The sequence below is a fragment of the Corvus cornix genome, chromosome 4A (assembly GCF_000738735.6).
Source record: "Corvus cornix cornix isolate S_Up_H32 chromosome 4A, ASM73873v5, whole genome shotgun sequence".
In the NCBI taxonomy this organism is placed as follows: Eukaryota; Metazoa; Chordata; class Aves; order Passeriformes; family Corvidae; genus Corvus; species Corvus cornix.
In genome coordinates, this window is record NC_047058.1 from 9,444,142 (window position 1) to 9,459,569 (window position 15,428).

General features: G+C 40.8%; 1 protein-coding gene across 9 annotated transcripts in view; it reads right to left on the bottom strand.

The window, feature by feature from the left end:
* The window catches only part of KIAA1210 (KIAA1210 ortholog), a 67,458-nt gene that overhangs the window by 15,884 nt on the left and 36,146 nt on the right, over nucleotides 1–15,428 (bottom strand). For 8 of the 9 annotated variants that reach the window (XM_010407659.4, XM_010407657.4, XM_010407656.4 and 5 more), the window contains exons 4-11: nucleotides 11,889–12,018; nucleotides 9,309–9,467; nucleotides 8,669–8,734; nucleotides 6,991–7,203; nucleotides 6,401–6,503; nucleotides 4,029–5,627; nucleotides 3,119–3,267; nucleotides 2,527–2,626 (exon numbers count right to left, since the gene is read on the bottom strand). In XM_010407659.4, the coding sequence (XP_010405961.1) occupies nucleotides 2,527–2,626; nucleotides 3,119–3,267; nucleotides 4,029–5,627; nucleotides 6,401–6,503; nucleotides 6,991–7,203; nucleotides 8,669–8,734; nucleotides 9,309–9,467; nucleotides 11,889–12,018 (2,519 nt within the window). The remainder of the gene's footprint in view (nucleotides 1–2,526; nucleotides 2,627–3,118; nucleotides 3,268–4,028; nucleotides 5,628–6,400; nucleotides 6,504–6,990; nucleotides 7,204–8,668; nucleotides 8,735–9,308; nucleotides 9,468–11,888; nucleotides 12,019–15,428) is intronic. The other variant, XM_019290798.3, reaches the window with a different exon arrangement.

Consider the following 15,428-nt stretch of genomic DNA (forward strand, 5'->3'; position numbering starts at 1 on the left):
CAGGCTTGCTGTGGAGTAAAGTTTATGTTTTCCAATACTGAGAATACTTAAAGTTTTTTTTTAGTTTTCACTGCCAACACAAATATTGCTCCAGCAATATTATTAAATATTAGGTAGGAATCAAACCAGTGCTTTATGTACTTTCACTTGTAAGCTGTGATGGTGGGATTCTGATGGTACTAGGTGTTCCTCTTGATGCAGCCTAACAGACGCCTGTCATACTCACAAAGGATGTAGGAATACAGATAATGCTTCTTTTATGGCTTTGAGTTCCTACTTAGAAAAGCACTACTCCATTCATCTTGTTTGAAATTTTTCAAAATTAGTGGCTAAGCCATGTTAAGTACAAGAAGCTTGATCTTGCTTGCACTGAAATCAATGGAAAATATCCATCAGCTCCATCATTCACTCTCCTGAGCAGAGCTAAAGTAGTTCCCTACTTTCACTCAGGAGGTCTCTGGTCTTTTAGAAGTTCTGGCTGGTTGGTAATTCTTGCAGGAGGCAAACTGTCCTTAGGAATACTGGAGGAAGTATACTGTCCATTAAACAGGCTGCAGCTCTATATACACAGGAAATTTTCAGAAGTATCTAAGATGAGATAGGAATTCAAGTATTACTGAAATTTTGATTTTGAAAATTAATTTCCACATTTTAGGAGAGAACCTTCTTCGTAATAAGCACAACAATCCAAATAAATATCTCCTCTGGGTATTAACTCTACATCCCTTCCACCACCAGCACTTTCAACGAGACAAAGTCTTGACTGGGCTACTGGGAACCAAATCAAGGAAGAGGTGAGTTTACATTTGGGATTCCAAATTTCCTACTCATGTGTAGACAGTGCTGAACATTTCCTAAACAATAGGGCCTGGCTTTCTGAGCAGCAGAAGAGCAGTGTTTTCCTTAAACACCAGCACTAGTCAGAGCTTTTTGTGATGCTCAAGTCGTGGGACACCAGAATATGCCTATAAATGCTACCTCTGGAGGCGAAGAAACAGTCATTGGATGTCAGGAAACTTCCCCAGTTATGGGGAAGAGGTAATATACAAAAACTTGTAATTCTGCTGCAAGCACCACAAAGACTGCAAGTTCTAGTCAGTGAGTAGCAGAGTGGTTTGTGAAGTTCTGAATTTTGACCAAAGGCTGCCGAGCTTCCAAGGTTAGGATGATGCAACATATAGAAATCAGCCTTTCAAAGGAAGACCTCATCTGAGCAAAAATCTTGGCCTGTTTATGTTTCATCTCTCACTTTGCACCTAAAACCATGAGACACGCAACAGAATCCTTTTTAAAAGTTACGGTATTTTAATCACACACAGATACACAAAGTTAGCTGCAACTGACATCAGAGCCTCTGCGTTGGTGCAAACATACTGAGCCAGCCACCTACTATAGTAAGGGAGAAAGCTAATTTTGTAGAACCTGTAAATTCAGAAATGGTTAACAGCTCTAGCAATAACTACTACAGGGAACAGCACAGTGGTACTCCCAAATACCTCTTGTACAACAACTCTGGGCATTGCTGGACTGCACAGGGAAAGGGGCCAGGTGCATGGGTTCTCTCTAGACAGCATCTCTTACTGTGTCAGCTACAGGAATCTGCAATGGAAAAGCCACAGCTCTGGCACAGTGGCGCATTTCTTACCTACTTAGGCAGTATCTGCCATCAATAGCTTTCAGCCAGCACAATATGCTTTTACAGCTGAAGGACTGGCTTATCTGTATCTAGCTGGACCGTGTCTCTGAGGTTTGGCACCACACTGAGTAAGCAGGGAGGGATAAGATGCAGCCCAGCAGAAGCCTTGGGAGAGATAATGTGAGTCACTAAGTCTGAGTCACACTCTTCCCCCTGCATCTTTAATATAGAGAAACACAGCTAAGTGTTCAGAAGAGGGGCCATCCAGCCTCTGTGTTCACCTGAGGGTGAAACTGACTCTACCTAAATTATTCTTGATATGTGTTTATCTATTCAACACATGTGGCCATGGAAACTGCACACTCTCCATATGCAAGCCATGCTCTTCTGCACCTCACTGCTCTTATTGTTAGAAAGTATTTCCTAACATCTAAGCTAAACATCCCTTGGTGCATTTTAAGTTCATGCCGACCATAAAGACTAGTCTTGTCCTCTGCAGAAAATTTAGTTGTCTTTTCTAGACTAAACAACCCCAATCCTATCAGTATTTCCTGGCTGACTGGAGATTTAGAAGACCTGACCTTTTTTGCTGCTCTCTTCTGGACACTCTCCAACTTCAACTGCTATTCTTTAGTTTTGACCTTGGCCAGTAATAGATCACCAAACTGTTTATATGCCATTTCATGAACTGGCAGTGGAGATAAGAGTTCCTCACTTGCTTTCTCTGCTGAGTGAACAAGCCATTATGTTGCCTCATACACACACTGTAGTCTGAATAGGCCTTACATAAAGTGTGCTGATTATAAAAATGGTGTTTTTCTTCCCCATCACCTGCCACCCACACCACTTACTGGTGCAAACTGTAGCCACTATGTAAAGAAAAAGAATACCTGCTGCTGCAGACACACCGGTCTTCATTTGTGTTTTCTTGTCCTGAGAGCTGGAAGGCATATTCTTCTTCAGTGTGTTCTCACTAATGCAGAACTCTTGCTACAGCATGAGGAGAGAAGAAAAGAATGCAACTAACTACCAGCCATGGGCACTCATAAAGCTCCCCCTGGCAACCTCTCAAACCTGGCTGTGGAAATGCAGCAAAAGCCAGGCAAGGACGGCTGGGAACATCCTGTGGGAGGGAGGGAGAAGGCAGTGAGGAACCTAATGCAACCCAAAGCAGCTCTTGGGCTACATAAATATGCTCTGGGCAATAAGAAAGCTCTGAGAAAGTTCAGGTTTGAGCAGTGCAAAGGAACATATAGGATGATCCAGCTCTGAAACTAATCCCTGTGACAGTGTAGTCACTGGCATTTGCACACTTGCATCAGTTGTCTGTCTCAGTGTTTTAGAGGCCAGGCCTGCAAAGCTCTCTTTGTGCTCACAACACACCTCCCTTGAGGACAATCTTGAACAGTTTGCAAAGTACCCAGGTGACCTGTGAATCCTGGGGCAGGATTCACACCCATGCAATATTACTTGGTAGTCTACCTCCTCTTGTTCCACTTTGGTCAAAGCTTTGTCTTCATCTTTATGTTCTTTGGCAAGAGGATGGTCCTGGAAACCCTTTTGTTTTAGCTTTGCCATGGAGACCCAGGCTGGTTCAGAAGAAGTAGTTTCCAAATAAGGAGAGACTTTTTCTACAAAAGAAGCATGTTTGAAGTAAAGAAGGGATTTAGGTCAAGTCAGCCTAAAGCTAGTGCTCCACGTTTTAAATCCTTCAGCATCTGTAATACCCTTTGAACATGGTGGAGATAAAATTACCTTTCCTGATGATTTTGTCCTTGGCAGTAACTGGTTTTTTCTGTTTATTCTAGAGTTTTTTGACCCAGCTCTGCTTCTGCCTAAGTCAATGGCAGAAGTCCCACCGAGATCACTGTGAACCGGATTTTGCCTTTGAAACAACATCCTTCCACTGCAGATTAAATGAGTACAATAATCACGATTTTTTCATGTAGGCAGTAAAATACAGGCTGCCTTGTCACTTTTTAAATATTTTAAATTAAGTCATTGTTAAAAAAAAATAATCACACCTAATTCAACTCCTAGTTAAGGTTTGAGCAGCTGCAGTCTGAATTTTTAACTATAAAACTGCAGCAAGTTTTAAAAAGCTGTGTTAAAACTCCAACTATATGCACAAATACCTCATGGCAGAAATTAAGAGGCCCTTAAGCTATTATTCTGTTGTTATTCTTACTGAAACACACCCTTCATTAAGATAAACCAAGAATTCTCTTGACTGGCCAAATCATCAAGCCAATTAAATTATAATGCTGATGAACTCAAGGCTGAACTTGGTCCTCAGTCAAGAGGATTTTTTTTTTTTTTGTGCCCCTCTGCCAAGGCTCTTTACATGACCACTGTTTTCTACAATGTTTGGATACAAATACAGCATAAATACCTGAAGGTTTATGACCATTTTGCTTCTTTGCCACTTCTTCTGATCTTGCCTTAGGAGGATTTTTGTCCTCTTGGAGATCTGGTTTTTTAACAACTGATTTTGTGCTGACAGGAAGGCTTGGAGATGGCTTCCCATTGTCCATCAATTTCTGATCTTCCTTGACTGAAGCAAAAGAAGCAATTGGAAAAGCTGAGGGAATCAGCTTTGGAGGCTCTACACAACTTTCATTCTGGTATTTTAGTAAAGATGATGTTCTTCTTAGTCTGACCCCAAATGGGCTCTCCAAGTTCTGTGTTTCATGGTCAGCCCACTCCATAAAAGAATTCAAATGCAGATCTCTGTCCTTACAATCTCGATCAAATCTATCTGAGCTGGTTTTTGCTGATTCCTGCAAAACTGCATCAAAACGTGTGTGCTCTTTTGTCATTCCTTCAAAGAACTCTGGTCTTATGGGGGATGTTGGAGAACTTTTGGAATAAGAATCTTCCTTCGAATTTGAACCCCCTGAGAGAGATCTTTGCCATGCTGGTGCAATGGTAAATCTGACTGGTTTAGCAGAAGCAGTCTTCAGTGGACTTTTTACATTTTCATCTGATGATTGACTGCCTTCTGCTGTTCTTCTGTGAGAAGCTGTACTGCCTATCTGGTACTCCTTACTGTCAGCATCAGAAGATATATTACTCTTCAAGCCAGACAGACTTGAAGAGGCAAGACACCCAATGGAAAGTTTTTCAGAAATGTATGATGTGTTGGCATGTTGACTGCCTTGGTTAACCTTTGAAACAGGAACAGTTTCTGCTTTAAAACATACTTCCAATTTACTGCAAGGTACCACACAAACTGCTTTTGAGACAGATGCAGCAGTGTCTATTTTTTTTTCTACATTGTCCTTGAATAACTGAAATTCCATAATTTCACAAGTTCCTTTGTCATTTTTTGCTACTGAACTCTTTTCAGGCCTCAAAACAGCCACTGTCTTGATGTCAGAACAAGACTCTGAGTCAGCTACTGCAACCTGTGGAGTTCTCAGTGCAGTATCTGAGACAGCATGGTTGGAATGATTCTCAGTAGTACCAAAGCAGAGTTCCTCTTTGCCAGTAAACAGTGGATCCCCCTTTTCCTGGGCTTTAATATTTGGATCCACAGAATTTACTGAGGAAGTCTGTGCAACATCTGGCAATATATCCCTGCCCACTGTTTCCACACCACTGCTAAACAAGTCGACTGCTGGTATGTCTGGAGACACAACAGCTTCTCCTTCGAGTTGTTGCAATTCTGGAAGTGCAGGTACTTCAGCACTGGTACTTTGCTGAAGTACTTTCAATTCATTAGCAGACCCAGCTGCAGAGTACGACACTTTTGCTCTGTGGTGTTCTTCCAGGTTCACTGGAGAAGGCTCAGGCCTCAGAAGGAGTGTGGCTGCTTTGTAGCGATGGTCCACATCAGGAAGGCATCCATTCTCTTGCAGCAAAGCACAGGGGTCTTCTGCCACAAGTGTGGAATCATAAGAGTCACGGGCAGCATCAGTGGGAGTTTCTATACCTGGTATCTCCTTAAAACCACCTCCCTTTGCACAATGTCCCATCTGGGCTGATAATCCTGTATTAAACAGAGGAGAAGAGTGGGTACTTAAAGGTTACAATTCAAACACCATCTGTATGACTAAGTCATTCCAGGTAGTGCAGTCCTTTAACATGAATGCCCCATGTCTGGGCACTGCTGACTGATAAATAAGCCTGTTCAGAGCCTATTTAGAAATGGGCTGTCCAGGTGAGAAACTAAAAAAGTTTTAGTTTGAACATACTTAATCCAGGGAATGACTGAAAGTTACTGTCTGTTTCAGGTGTACCACATAAGTTGCTGTTCAGCTGTTTCCTGCACATACCCTTAGTTGTAAGACTACTAGCCAGATTTCCCTAGACATTTCTTCATGTGTATGCCTAGAAAAGCCGTCTAAAATGACCTGGAAAATTCTCTCTTGGTAAGTAGCAAAGGAAGATCCAGTGAACACAAGCCAATCAAAGTCACCCGACACACACAACATATAATGCCAAGGTTAAGGTTTTTCTGAGTGTTTAGGAACTCAGCTTCACATTCACTGAGGTCCAGCCAGCTGTGTAGGACAGGTACTTCTGAACATGGTGCTTTCACCTCATGTTTTTCTTAATGCTGCCCTCAAAGTTCACCACTTCAGCATTACTTTATTGAGAATACTTGACTTTTCATCACAACAGTTTAGCAGCCAGGATTGGTTTTATGTTATAGAACCAAAAGATGCCTAGTTTGAGAGGACTTACAATTCAAACAGGTCCTGTCAGTGTTATGCAGAAGAGTTCAAGAACCCAAAATAGCAAAACCTATGGCTTCATTACCTTCCCAGTCACTTTTGTGTTTGTCACTCTCAAGTAATTCTGTTGAATTTCTCTTCCTTTCTGGAGTTGCAGGAAGACATGCTTCATTTTCCAGCTGTTCCACCTAAAGAAGTGAAGATGTTTTAATTAAAGAATCATGCACAAAAATTGTACTTTATACATATGCATTTTTACAAATATTCAAATCATAAACACAAAACCTCCACCCTGTAATTTACCAACACTGTGGCTATGTACTATTCCAGTTAAGAGCTAGACTTGTAAAAATAGACTTAGGCCTCTTTAAAACTGACATTTAGCTTTTCAAACACCAGGAGTGTCTTTACAAATGAAGCATAACCCACAATTTTGGGCTAAATAATGAAAACAAAAAATTGCACTTTTCTTCAGTTTCCATGATATTGAAGTTTTCAGAGTCTTTTTTGGTTGGTTGGTGGTTGGTGCAAAAGAGGTGTTTTCCCTTCTTCCAATAGAAGAAGTAAAGAAAAGTGGATAGGAGAGAAAAAAAGAAATTAAAATATTTAAAATAATAATTAAAAACTCACACTCATTTCCTTCTGCTCAGTGATTCTTTTCTAGAAAACTCCTACCTGGAGGGGTAGCTGATGCTTGTTGGTAAAGCCTTTCTGTTTCCGAGGGTTGATGGCAATCCTGTGTCTGGCTGCTGAGGTGTCCAGGCAGCCAAGGGGGCTAGCAGGGATGGTAAAATCAACAGGAAGGAAGTTGCTGCCCTGTGAAATGGGGGTCCCCAGAGTGGCAGAGGATAAAGGACTGATGGGCCTGGAGGAAGCTCCAGAAGGTAGCTGTAAAACACAAAGACAATTCTATATATATTTTGCTTTACTTCCCTATATCTCTGGAACAGTTCCTTTGTTAGCTCATTCCATTTCAGAAGCTTGAAATGGCTGTATTTTTGGACATAAATCCTCATTTTAAAATGCATACCTGAAGTCATCTCTGCATAGAGAATCCTCGATTCTGCGTGTTCAACTGTACACAACACAGAAGGAGAAATACCTGTCTCTGCTGCAGTAAGAGCCTCAGCTTGTCCCCACCCCAGTTCTTATCCACAAACCCGTTTGCAGAATATGCACACACCAGCAGGAGACACTGCTGCCATTTGTATAGCTGCTTTTTCATCCCAGTAGTGTGACCCAGTGCAGAAATTCACTATTAAAAAGACACAGAAGCAGCACAGATGCTTGCTCCTCATTATCTCTAAGAAAGCTGCCATAGCCACTTTTCTCTTACAATATCCACTTTCAGGAAAATCAAAGACTTCTCAGTATACCAGAACCATCTTCCAGACAGTGATGTGGATCTCAGCCTTGCAGGAACTGAACAGCAGTAACCTTAGATTGTGCTATCAAAATAAAGGGTTTACAGAAATGTTTGTAGAAAAGTCCCTAAACATGAAGTTTGAGTGGTTTTGCTACTGTTTTGAAATGCAGACAAAACTTTCTGGAACATTTGTAAAATGTCACAGACGTGCCAAACAAGCTTCATTCATAAAGCTGGGTGACACACAGCCATTGCACTGTGCGTGGCATTCACAACTTAGTTTTGTTTAAGCTTAGGATACAACACAGCACTTCCAACATGTATGCTGATGAAGTTTTAAAGATCATGAAAATATCTTCACATCTGATCCACAAAAACGGTCACGGTACATCAAAAAATATGACCTCTGCAAATTTTTCCAATCTGGTCATGATCTGTGTTATTCTGAGAGCAGAACCTGCTGCTTCTCATGGTCATTTATCATCCAAAGAAAACTGCAAATTAAAACACACCCTTTCCTGTGGAATACCTGGCATTAGGAAAGGTTGGTCCTGCAATCATTTCCCATGAGAAAAGAGATACAGGGCACTGCTCACAAGCCACAGCTGATGGGAAGGTGTAATTATTTGGTATTGAGGCCCTGGGACATGGAAGCAGAATTGACATGGAAGCAGAACTGAAGTGCTTTGCTTGGTCCAATTTTTTGTGTAACTTTATAGATTCACACTGTGTCACAGAGCTGCCTCTGTGCTGTTCACAAGAACCACTTACCAGTAGATTTCTGCCTGTCTTATTATTTCTTATTCAAAACCCTGAGAGGTACATTTTAAGTATCATTAGCCACGCTCTGGAATCTTAAAGAATTGTTTCCTAAGATACACCATACGCAGAATAAATTTTAAAAAATAAAATTACTGTACTGGCTTCATATAGACTCTACACATGACGTCTCAGGGAAGTTTATTAGCACGAAAAGGAGCTATTTACCTGTTCATCTTCACTGTCTGTCCCACCTAAACTCAAAGAGCTATGACGCTGAACAGGGTTGGAGGACTGTGGGATAAAATGAGGAAGAGGTTAAGTCAAGGGAAGTATCACACTGAACTATCTCGAGCTGGATATCCAGTGCTAATTACGAGAAAACACAAGAGGAAAAATAAAGGAAGGGTCACTGGGTCCCTGCCTTACACAGTAGGTTTAATTTCTTCATTGGCATCAAACATAAAGTAGGGGAGATTTCTTCTGCATTGAGATATGCCAGAAAGGTTGACCACAGGAGGCAATATATTTTATAAAGTTTTTTTGAGTTATTGTGTTAAAATCATCAGATTTAAAAATTCTCACAAGTTCACTGAAGTCTAAAATCATGCATTTGCCAATGATAGAGGTCACAGTCCTGGTCTGCATAAAAGCATGGAAAATTGTACCCAGAAAGGGTATTTGTAGGGTCACTTTCTAGGTATACCTCAGAGTGACAAGTCCACAATCCACCTAGGTAATTTCTTCTGGCTCCAACTGATCTGTACCATCACATTTTATCACAAGCAAGCAAAAAGGTCTTCCCTTTCTCCAGGCAGATTTTATCTTTTCTGTATGGATGGTCACTAAGGTGACATGACAATTATACCTCATTTGGTGAAACTGTCAGAACTTCATGAAGGGTTGACATTTCAGGAGGGCTTCTAGGTAAACCATCATCTTCAGAAACAGCACCTGCATCTTCCAGTTTTTTCCCAGTTATAACAAGAGGAGGTGATCCAAGTCTGATGTTCTGCTGCAGCTGAAGCTGTGGTTGAAATTTAGACAACAGACTTTCAATTGTACAATTTAAAAGGGGATGTTCTGCACATTGTAACCCAGATGCTCCTATTAGATATGCAGAATCTTTTAGTTAAACAGAAAAAATTGAAGTAACAGACCATTTATAGAAAAGAGCCATTAATAAAATTTTATCTAGCGACATTCATCAAGGACCCATCATTAAAACTGGTGTTGGTATAAAATTAAAATCAAAATCAGTTTTATTCAGTAAGTTACCAAAGGAATACAGGAATTTCACCATTCCAGAAAGTTTACTACAGTTTAACTCCATTTAAATTAAAAACTTTCAAAATTCTAGATTTAATTCTTCAGTCACACAAATTTAAGTATTTAGTCACACGAAGTATTGCCAGTCAGCATTCCCAATCCCAGGTTTAAGTAGTCACCTTTCCCTCACAAAGCCCTTCCAAATCTGAGAGCTTGTTACAACCCTGTCCCGTTTTTATACAATACCCTATTTTTATACAATACCAATTTAATTTCATTTCTGGTCCACCCTAACGAATTGCATATTAATTTTCCCCATCATCACATCCTGGTCGTGTCTACAGCAAGAATGGTAACAGCAGCCAAGAACAACTTTGTTTGTAAAGGAGTATGGGGATTCTTTTCCAGGATTGCACAAAAGAATGCTCTGGCAGTCCCTGATCCTAGAAAAATAAAGTCTGCAAACTCACAAGCAGCCAGATGTTCCCTCAAACTAAAAATGTTCAGATCTCAGGAAACACCATTACTAAAATTCTTGGCCTAAGTCTGTCAGCTGTGGCAAAGCTGGAATAGAAACAAGGTCTGAACACAAATTTTGTCCTACAACTGAAAACATCTCAACAGAATATTCCCAAGATAAACATACAGACTTATTTTTTCTGTTTCTTTGCTTATTAAACCATACTGGGTAATTCTAAACCTAGTTTTGTGTTTTCCTGCAATCTATGCATTCATTTACACCTCTGTAAAATATATCTAAATAGCTGCAATTCTTATTCAGCGAGATTCATTTGCAATATAATTCCTATAGATCTAACTGCCACACAGGGTAGCACAATGTCCAGAACACTGGTCCCCCAGTTCAAACAGCTTTCTTTTGCAATTTATGGGCAATATATTGCAATACCGTGATATATGAGCAAGACAAGGCATACAACGTAAGTGTGCACCTAACGGGAAGTAAAAGACAGAAAGTCAATTTTGCTTCGGTCTCTTTTCAGAAATTCCTGTCTTAGATTTATTAAATTTATTACACGCAGACAGCAAAGTGCTGTGAGGGTAACAGAATTTGCATTTTGTCTTCTATTGGTAGAAGTTAATTTACATTGCTAAGAAAGTAACTGCTTTTATGAGTGCTTGGCTTTTATTCTGACAAGCTCACAGAAAAAGCCTGTCTGCTATAGCTACAAAAATAGTGCTGGCAGTATTACATTACTATGCAGGATGATGGATGAGGAGAGGGCACAGTGGACTGCAAATAGCATGAAAAGAGCTTTTTCCTCCCCAACAATGTTCTGTAATATACAAACATGATTTCTTCTGCTACTCCTCTTGTTATACAAAAAACAGCTTAGCCTATTTTGCAGTCTTAGAGAGGAACAAGTCCCTCTGTGCATCTTTTGTTACTTAACATGTAACTCGATTGTGTTTTGCAACATGAGTCTCACACTGAGCAGAGGAAGAATTTCAGTGACCTTTGGCTCCTTTATCAACCATTTGTATTCAGTCTCTGGAAAAACCTTAAACTTTTATCTGAGTGTTCCAAGCTGGGCAGTTAGTGAAATGCAATTAATATAACCAACAGTTCATAAGGGAGCTGTCAAGAAGGGTTCAGTATTGCCTTGGAAGAAGGAAATGACTCAGCAGAATACAGTATCTTTTGCTGGCAGAGATCAGAATAATAATCATATAAATAAAGCTGTCAGAGCACCCTGACATATCCATCATCCCACACATTTACACAGCCACTTGGACTACCATGTATAGTGAAAATGTCTGAGCCAGAACTGCCAAAAAGAGTAACACAAATAATATTTAAAGAATAACAGTGTAAGGGACACGCTACCATATAATAAATGGCCTTAACCCAAAAGCAGTAGTTACGAAGTAAAGAATATAATTCCCATTGGAAGAGGACACGCTTAATAAGGAAAGTTTCCAAGAGTTCATTAACTGGATCCCCATCACGCACTATGAGACCTGGGCAAGGCTGAAAGCACCAGGACTGCTCAAAAATTCAGCTTCCAAGAGGCAGAATAGATCCAAAAGTAGCAAATTTGGCTTTGGACTCTTCAGTCAGCAAAATCCTAAGGCACACAGCAAAGGAATCAAGCAACAGAGTTTCCTGGGAGACAGCTGACACAAAGTAGCACTATTGATGAGGGGATGATGTTCTCACCTGCAAAGTTTTCACTCTTCCAGGTATGTTTTCCTGAGACAAGATGTCACCTGCCGCATTTCCTGGTGAAGACTCAAAAATGAAGACGCTGTCATGGGACAAGGCTTTGTTTCCCATGCTACCCTTGGGCCTGGAAAGGAAGGAAGGACAAGTGCTCAGTGCACTGGATACATTACCCACACCACCACGGCAGAAGGACGACAAAGAGGCCAGGGTGGGATGCATCACGCTTAACTTCAGATCTGTGCATGTTTAAGATAGTCACTGTTAGCTTCTTTTATACTCAGAAGGGAGGAGAAACACATTTTAGGATGCTGATCAAATGCAGATGTCCCTTTGCAGACACACTCAGCATCTGCATTGAACACACAGGTCAGTCTGTGGACTAGAGAGGGAGTCCAGGGTGATTAGGTATGATATTAGGAGTTAGGTGGATGCAAACCACCCTGAGAAAGGTCTACAGTGCAGAAAGAGACAAGAGGAGTCCCTTGTCCTCCTTTGGTGGCAGTCTGCCTATCATGAGACATTCAGGATACAACTTTTGCAGCCTGGTGTGTGTCATAGCTGCCAAAGATGGTGGATCGTTTTTCCCTTCTTGCATAGGCAGAACATTTAATTTTGCTATATTAACAAACTTGATTCAAATCCTCTCATGTCCAGCAATAAAACCAGTTGTATTCTCCTGTATCCTAAATATGATCAGATCCCAAGTGTATTAAAAAATGTAGATGGGACAAGTGTCCATGGCTACAGTTACAGACCTATCCATGGCCAGGTTAAAGTACCTAGGTAAGACATTCTTGCTCTGTTTCTGTGCTCATTGGGTATTCAGCCCAGTGAAGCAATGAGTTCCCACAACAGCTGCTAACTGAGTTGCAATTAACTGAAATTGATTGGGCTTGGGCTATTAAGTTTTGCAGGGCAAATTTTGCACTTGAGTGGCACAACAAGGAAGGATCCAAATAATTTATTAGCCAAGTTCCACCAGCATAGGCAGGCACTATTTGTACATTACTTTGTCCAAAAGACAACAAGGATAGCCTCCACCAGGATTTCATCCTAGCCTTGGACTGCAAAACATCATAGAATATTATCTGATTGTTGGCCATCAGACTATTAACAAATACAAATTACAAGGATTCCTTGGCTCAGATGCTGTGCAGGCAATGTTTTGCCTCTGAAAGTTTGACTCTGGGGAACGGAGAATGATTAGGAACACAACTCTGACAAGAAAAACTCAGTATGTCAAAGCTCTTCTGCAAGGAAATCAAATAGAAGAGGTCTCTGCTATTTGCCTAACCATAGATTCTCTCTTTATTTAGGAAAAAGCGCTGAAAGACTGTGAAAATTAAGTAAATACACCATGTAAAAAACCCCAAACAAATGACTCTTTTTCCTTCTCCATCTCCCTTCTTTACATCTCCAGACACACCTCCTCTAGCTGCTGGACTAACCCTTCTGTTGTCCCAAAGGTGTAGTCAGTCAGTCTACAGTTATACACAGTCTCACAGTAGGTCAAAATAAATTTTCTCTAAGTTTATCTTGTGTTGAAGGCAATCAGAGCTGTTTCTCTCACAGCACAGGTCAGAGTTTGTGCTTCCCCCCATTATATGTCATGGTTAATGTCTGTGTTAGTCTACAGGACAACAGTTCTACACACAAGCAAGGCATTTGCCTTATTTCATCATTAATGAAGTCATCCCATCCTTTTGTGTTTAATTTTATAGTCCTTTCCAGCATGAGAGGTAGTCCATATGGGCAAGACATAATTTTACTGCATTAAGAAAAACAGTCATGCAGCTTTTATTTACTGTAATGTATATTCACTATTAGTTGGCATATTTTATTTATTGAAAAGAATGCATGTGCATTAGGATGTATTTGCCTTTCTAACTGGGGAATTCTTTACCCATAAGAGCTGAGGTTTCCTTGTTCTTGAAACTGCCAGTACAAGGTCTCCCTCTTTCTTTCTCTCTCTGCATATGTATCATATGTGTTTTCAAGAGAATTACTGTATTTTCTTCTGGCAGTCACCAAAAAGGCATAGGATTAAATATAGAATTAACTGCAGCTTGAGTACAGGTCAGTCTCTTATGTGCAAGTCTATATTCCTGTCATTCCAGGCAGTATAGTTATATTTATATTTATATTTATGCTGAAGCTAAAGATGCACTAATTAAAGCCCAGATGTTTCAGCCATTGTATGTCCACACTGATTTCCCTACACAAATGCTCAATTCATTCATGTTTATCAACATTCAAGCTGCCCACCAAAATGGAGGAAATGATGGGATTCTACAGGCAGCCACAAAGCTCCTAAACCCATCATGGCTTGTGCCATCTTCCATTTCTTGTTGCTGCAACCCCACACTTTTTGTTAGTGTTTGAAGCAGGGGTACGAACAGTGATGGCAACTGGTGAGTGATCTCTCCCTGTCCTTATCTTGATCCACAAAGCTTCTAATTAACTTTTCTCTCCCATGTCCAGCTGAGGATGGGAGTGACAGAGCAGCTTTGGTGGGCACCTGGTGTCCAGCAGGGTCAGCCTACCACACATTTTAAAAAAAGAAGAAGAAAAAAAGAAGAAAAAAGAAAACAAGTGTTTCTGCCTAAAGAACAAGCAAACAGCAGCATCGTTCTAGAATTGGGTTTTATATTCTGCATGCCAGAAATTGCAAAGCTCAGGGTCCTGCTATAAACCCTTCACAAGTTGTATTTCCAGTGGCTTTCAGGATCAAGTTTTCTAAAGGATTATGTAGTTCAGTCTCTTTAGGTACTTATAAAGTGTGTTCATGCAGAGTCGCTACATCACAGGGTTTTCAAGTAGCACAAACATATCCCTAAGCTTTTTGGATAGTCCCTCTAATCCTATCTCTAAGGGTAAAAAACAGAAGGGTTTTACTTACTTCCTGATCGCTGATCTTGCAAAACAGTTCATAATCACTGGAGGATAGCACTGAGGTAAACAGCAGTTGGACTTGAATTACTTGGTTAAGGGCAAGACTTCTCACCCATGGTCCCTCTGGAGCAGACAGCTGATTTTAAGCCAGATCCCTCCTATGGGCTGATGGGGCAAGCTCAGATGTTCCTAAGCTTTTTGGACTGGGCTGACTCTAATTTCCCTTGCCCCAGGAGATTGGTTGTGTGGTGACTTATTCTGTTGCTGTTATGCTAGATTATAGATTGTTAGATTGTTGCTTCATTCCCAAATTACTTCCATGACACACAGAGCAAGTGTGGAAAGGTGGGGCAAGGAGGAACAAGCACCCATGAGAAAGTAACATCTACAAGTTTTCCACCAAAGAAACGCAGTGTCCAGCTCCACCAAATGCCTTGTTTGATGATAGAAAGCATCTGGCAGCAGTGTTGATTTCAGCATGTCCCACTCTAGTCACCTATTCATGACCTCTGCTAGTGGCACCTCCAGCCAATGTCTCCTCCAGCAAAACACTGCAAACCATTGGATATGGCCAGTGTCTTGTCAGAGCGCTTTGTTAGTCCACAGCTCCACAACCCAAGGCCTAGAGCAATCCAGAGACAG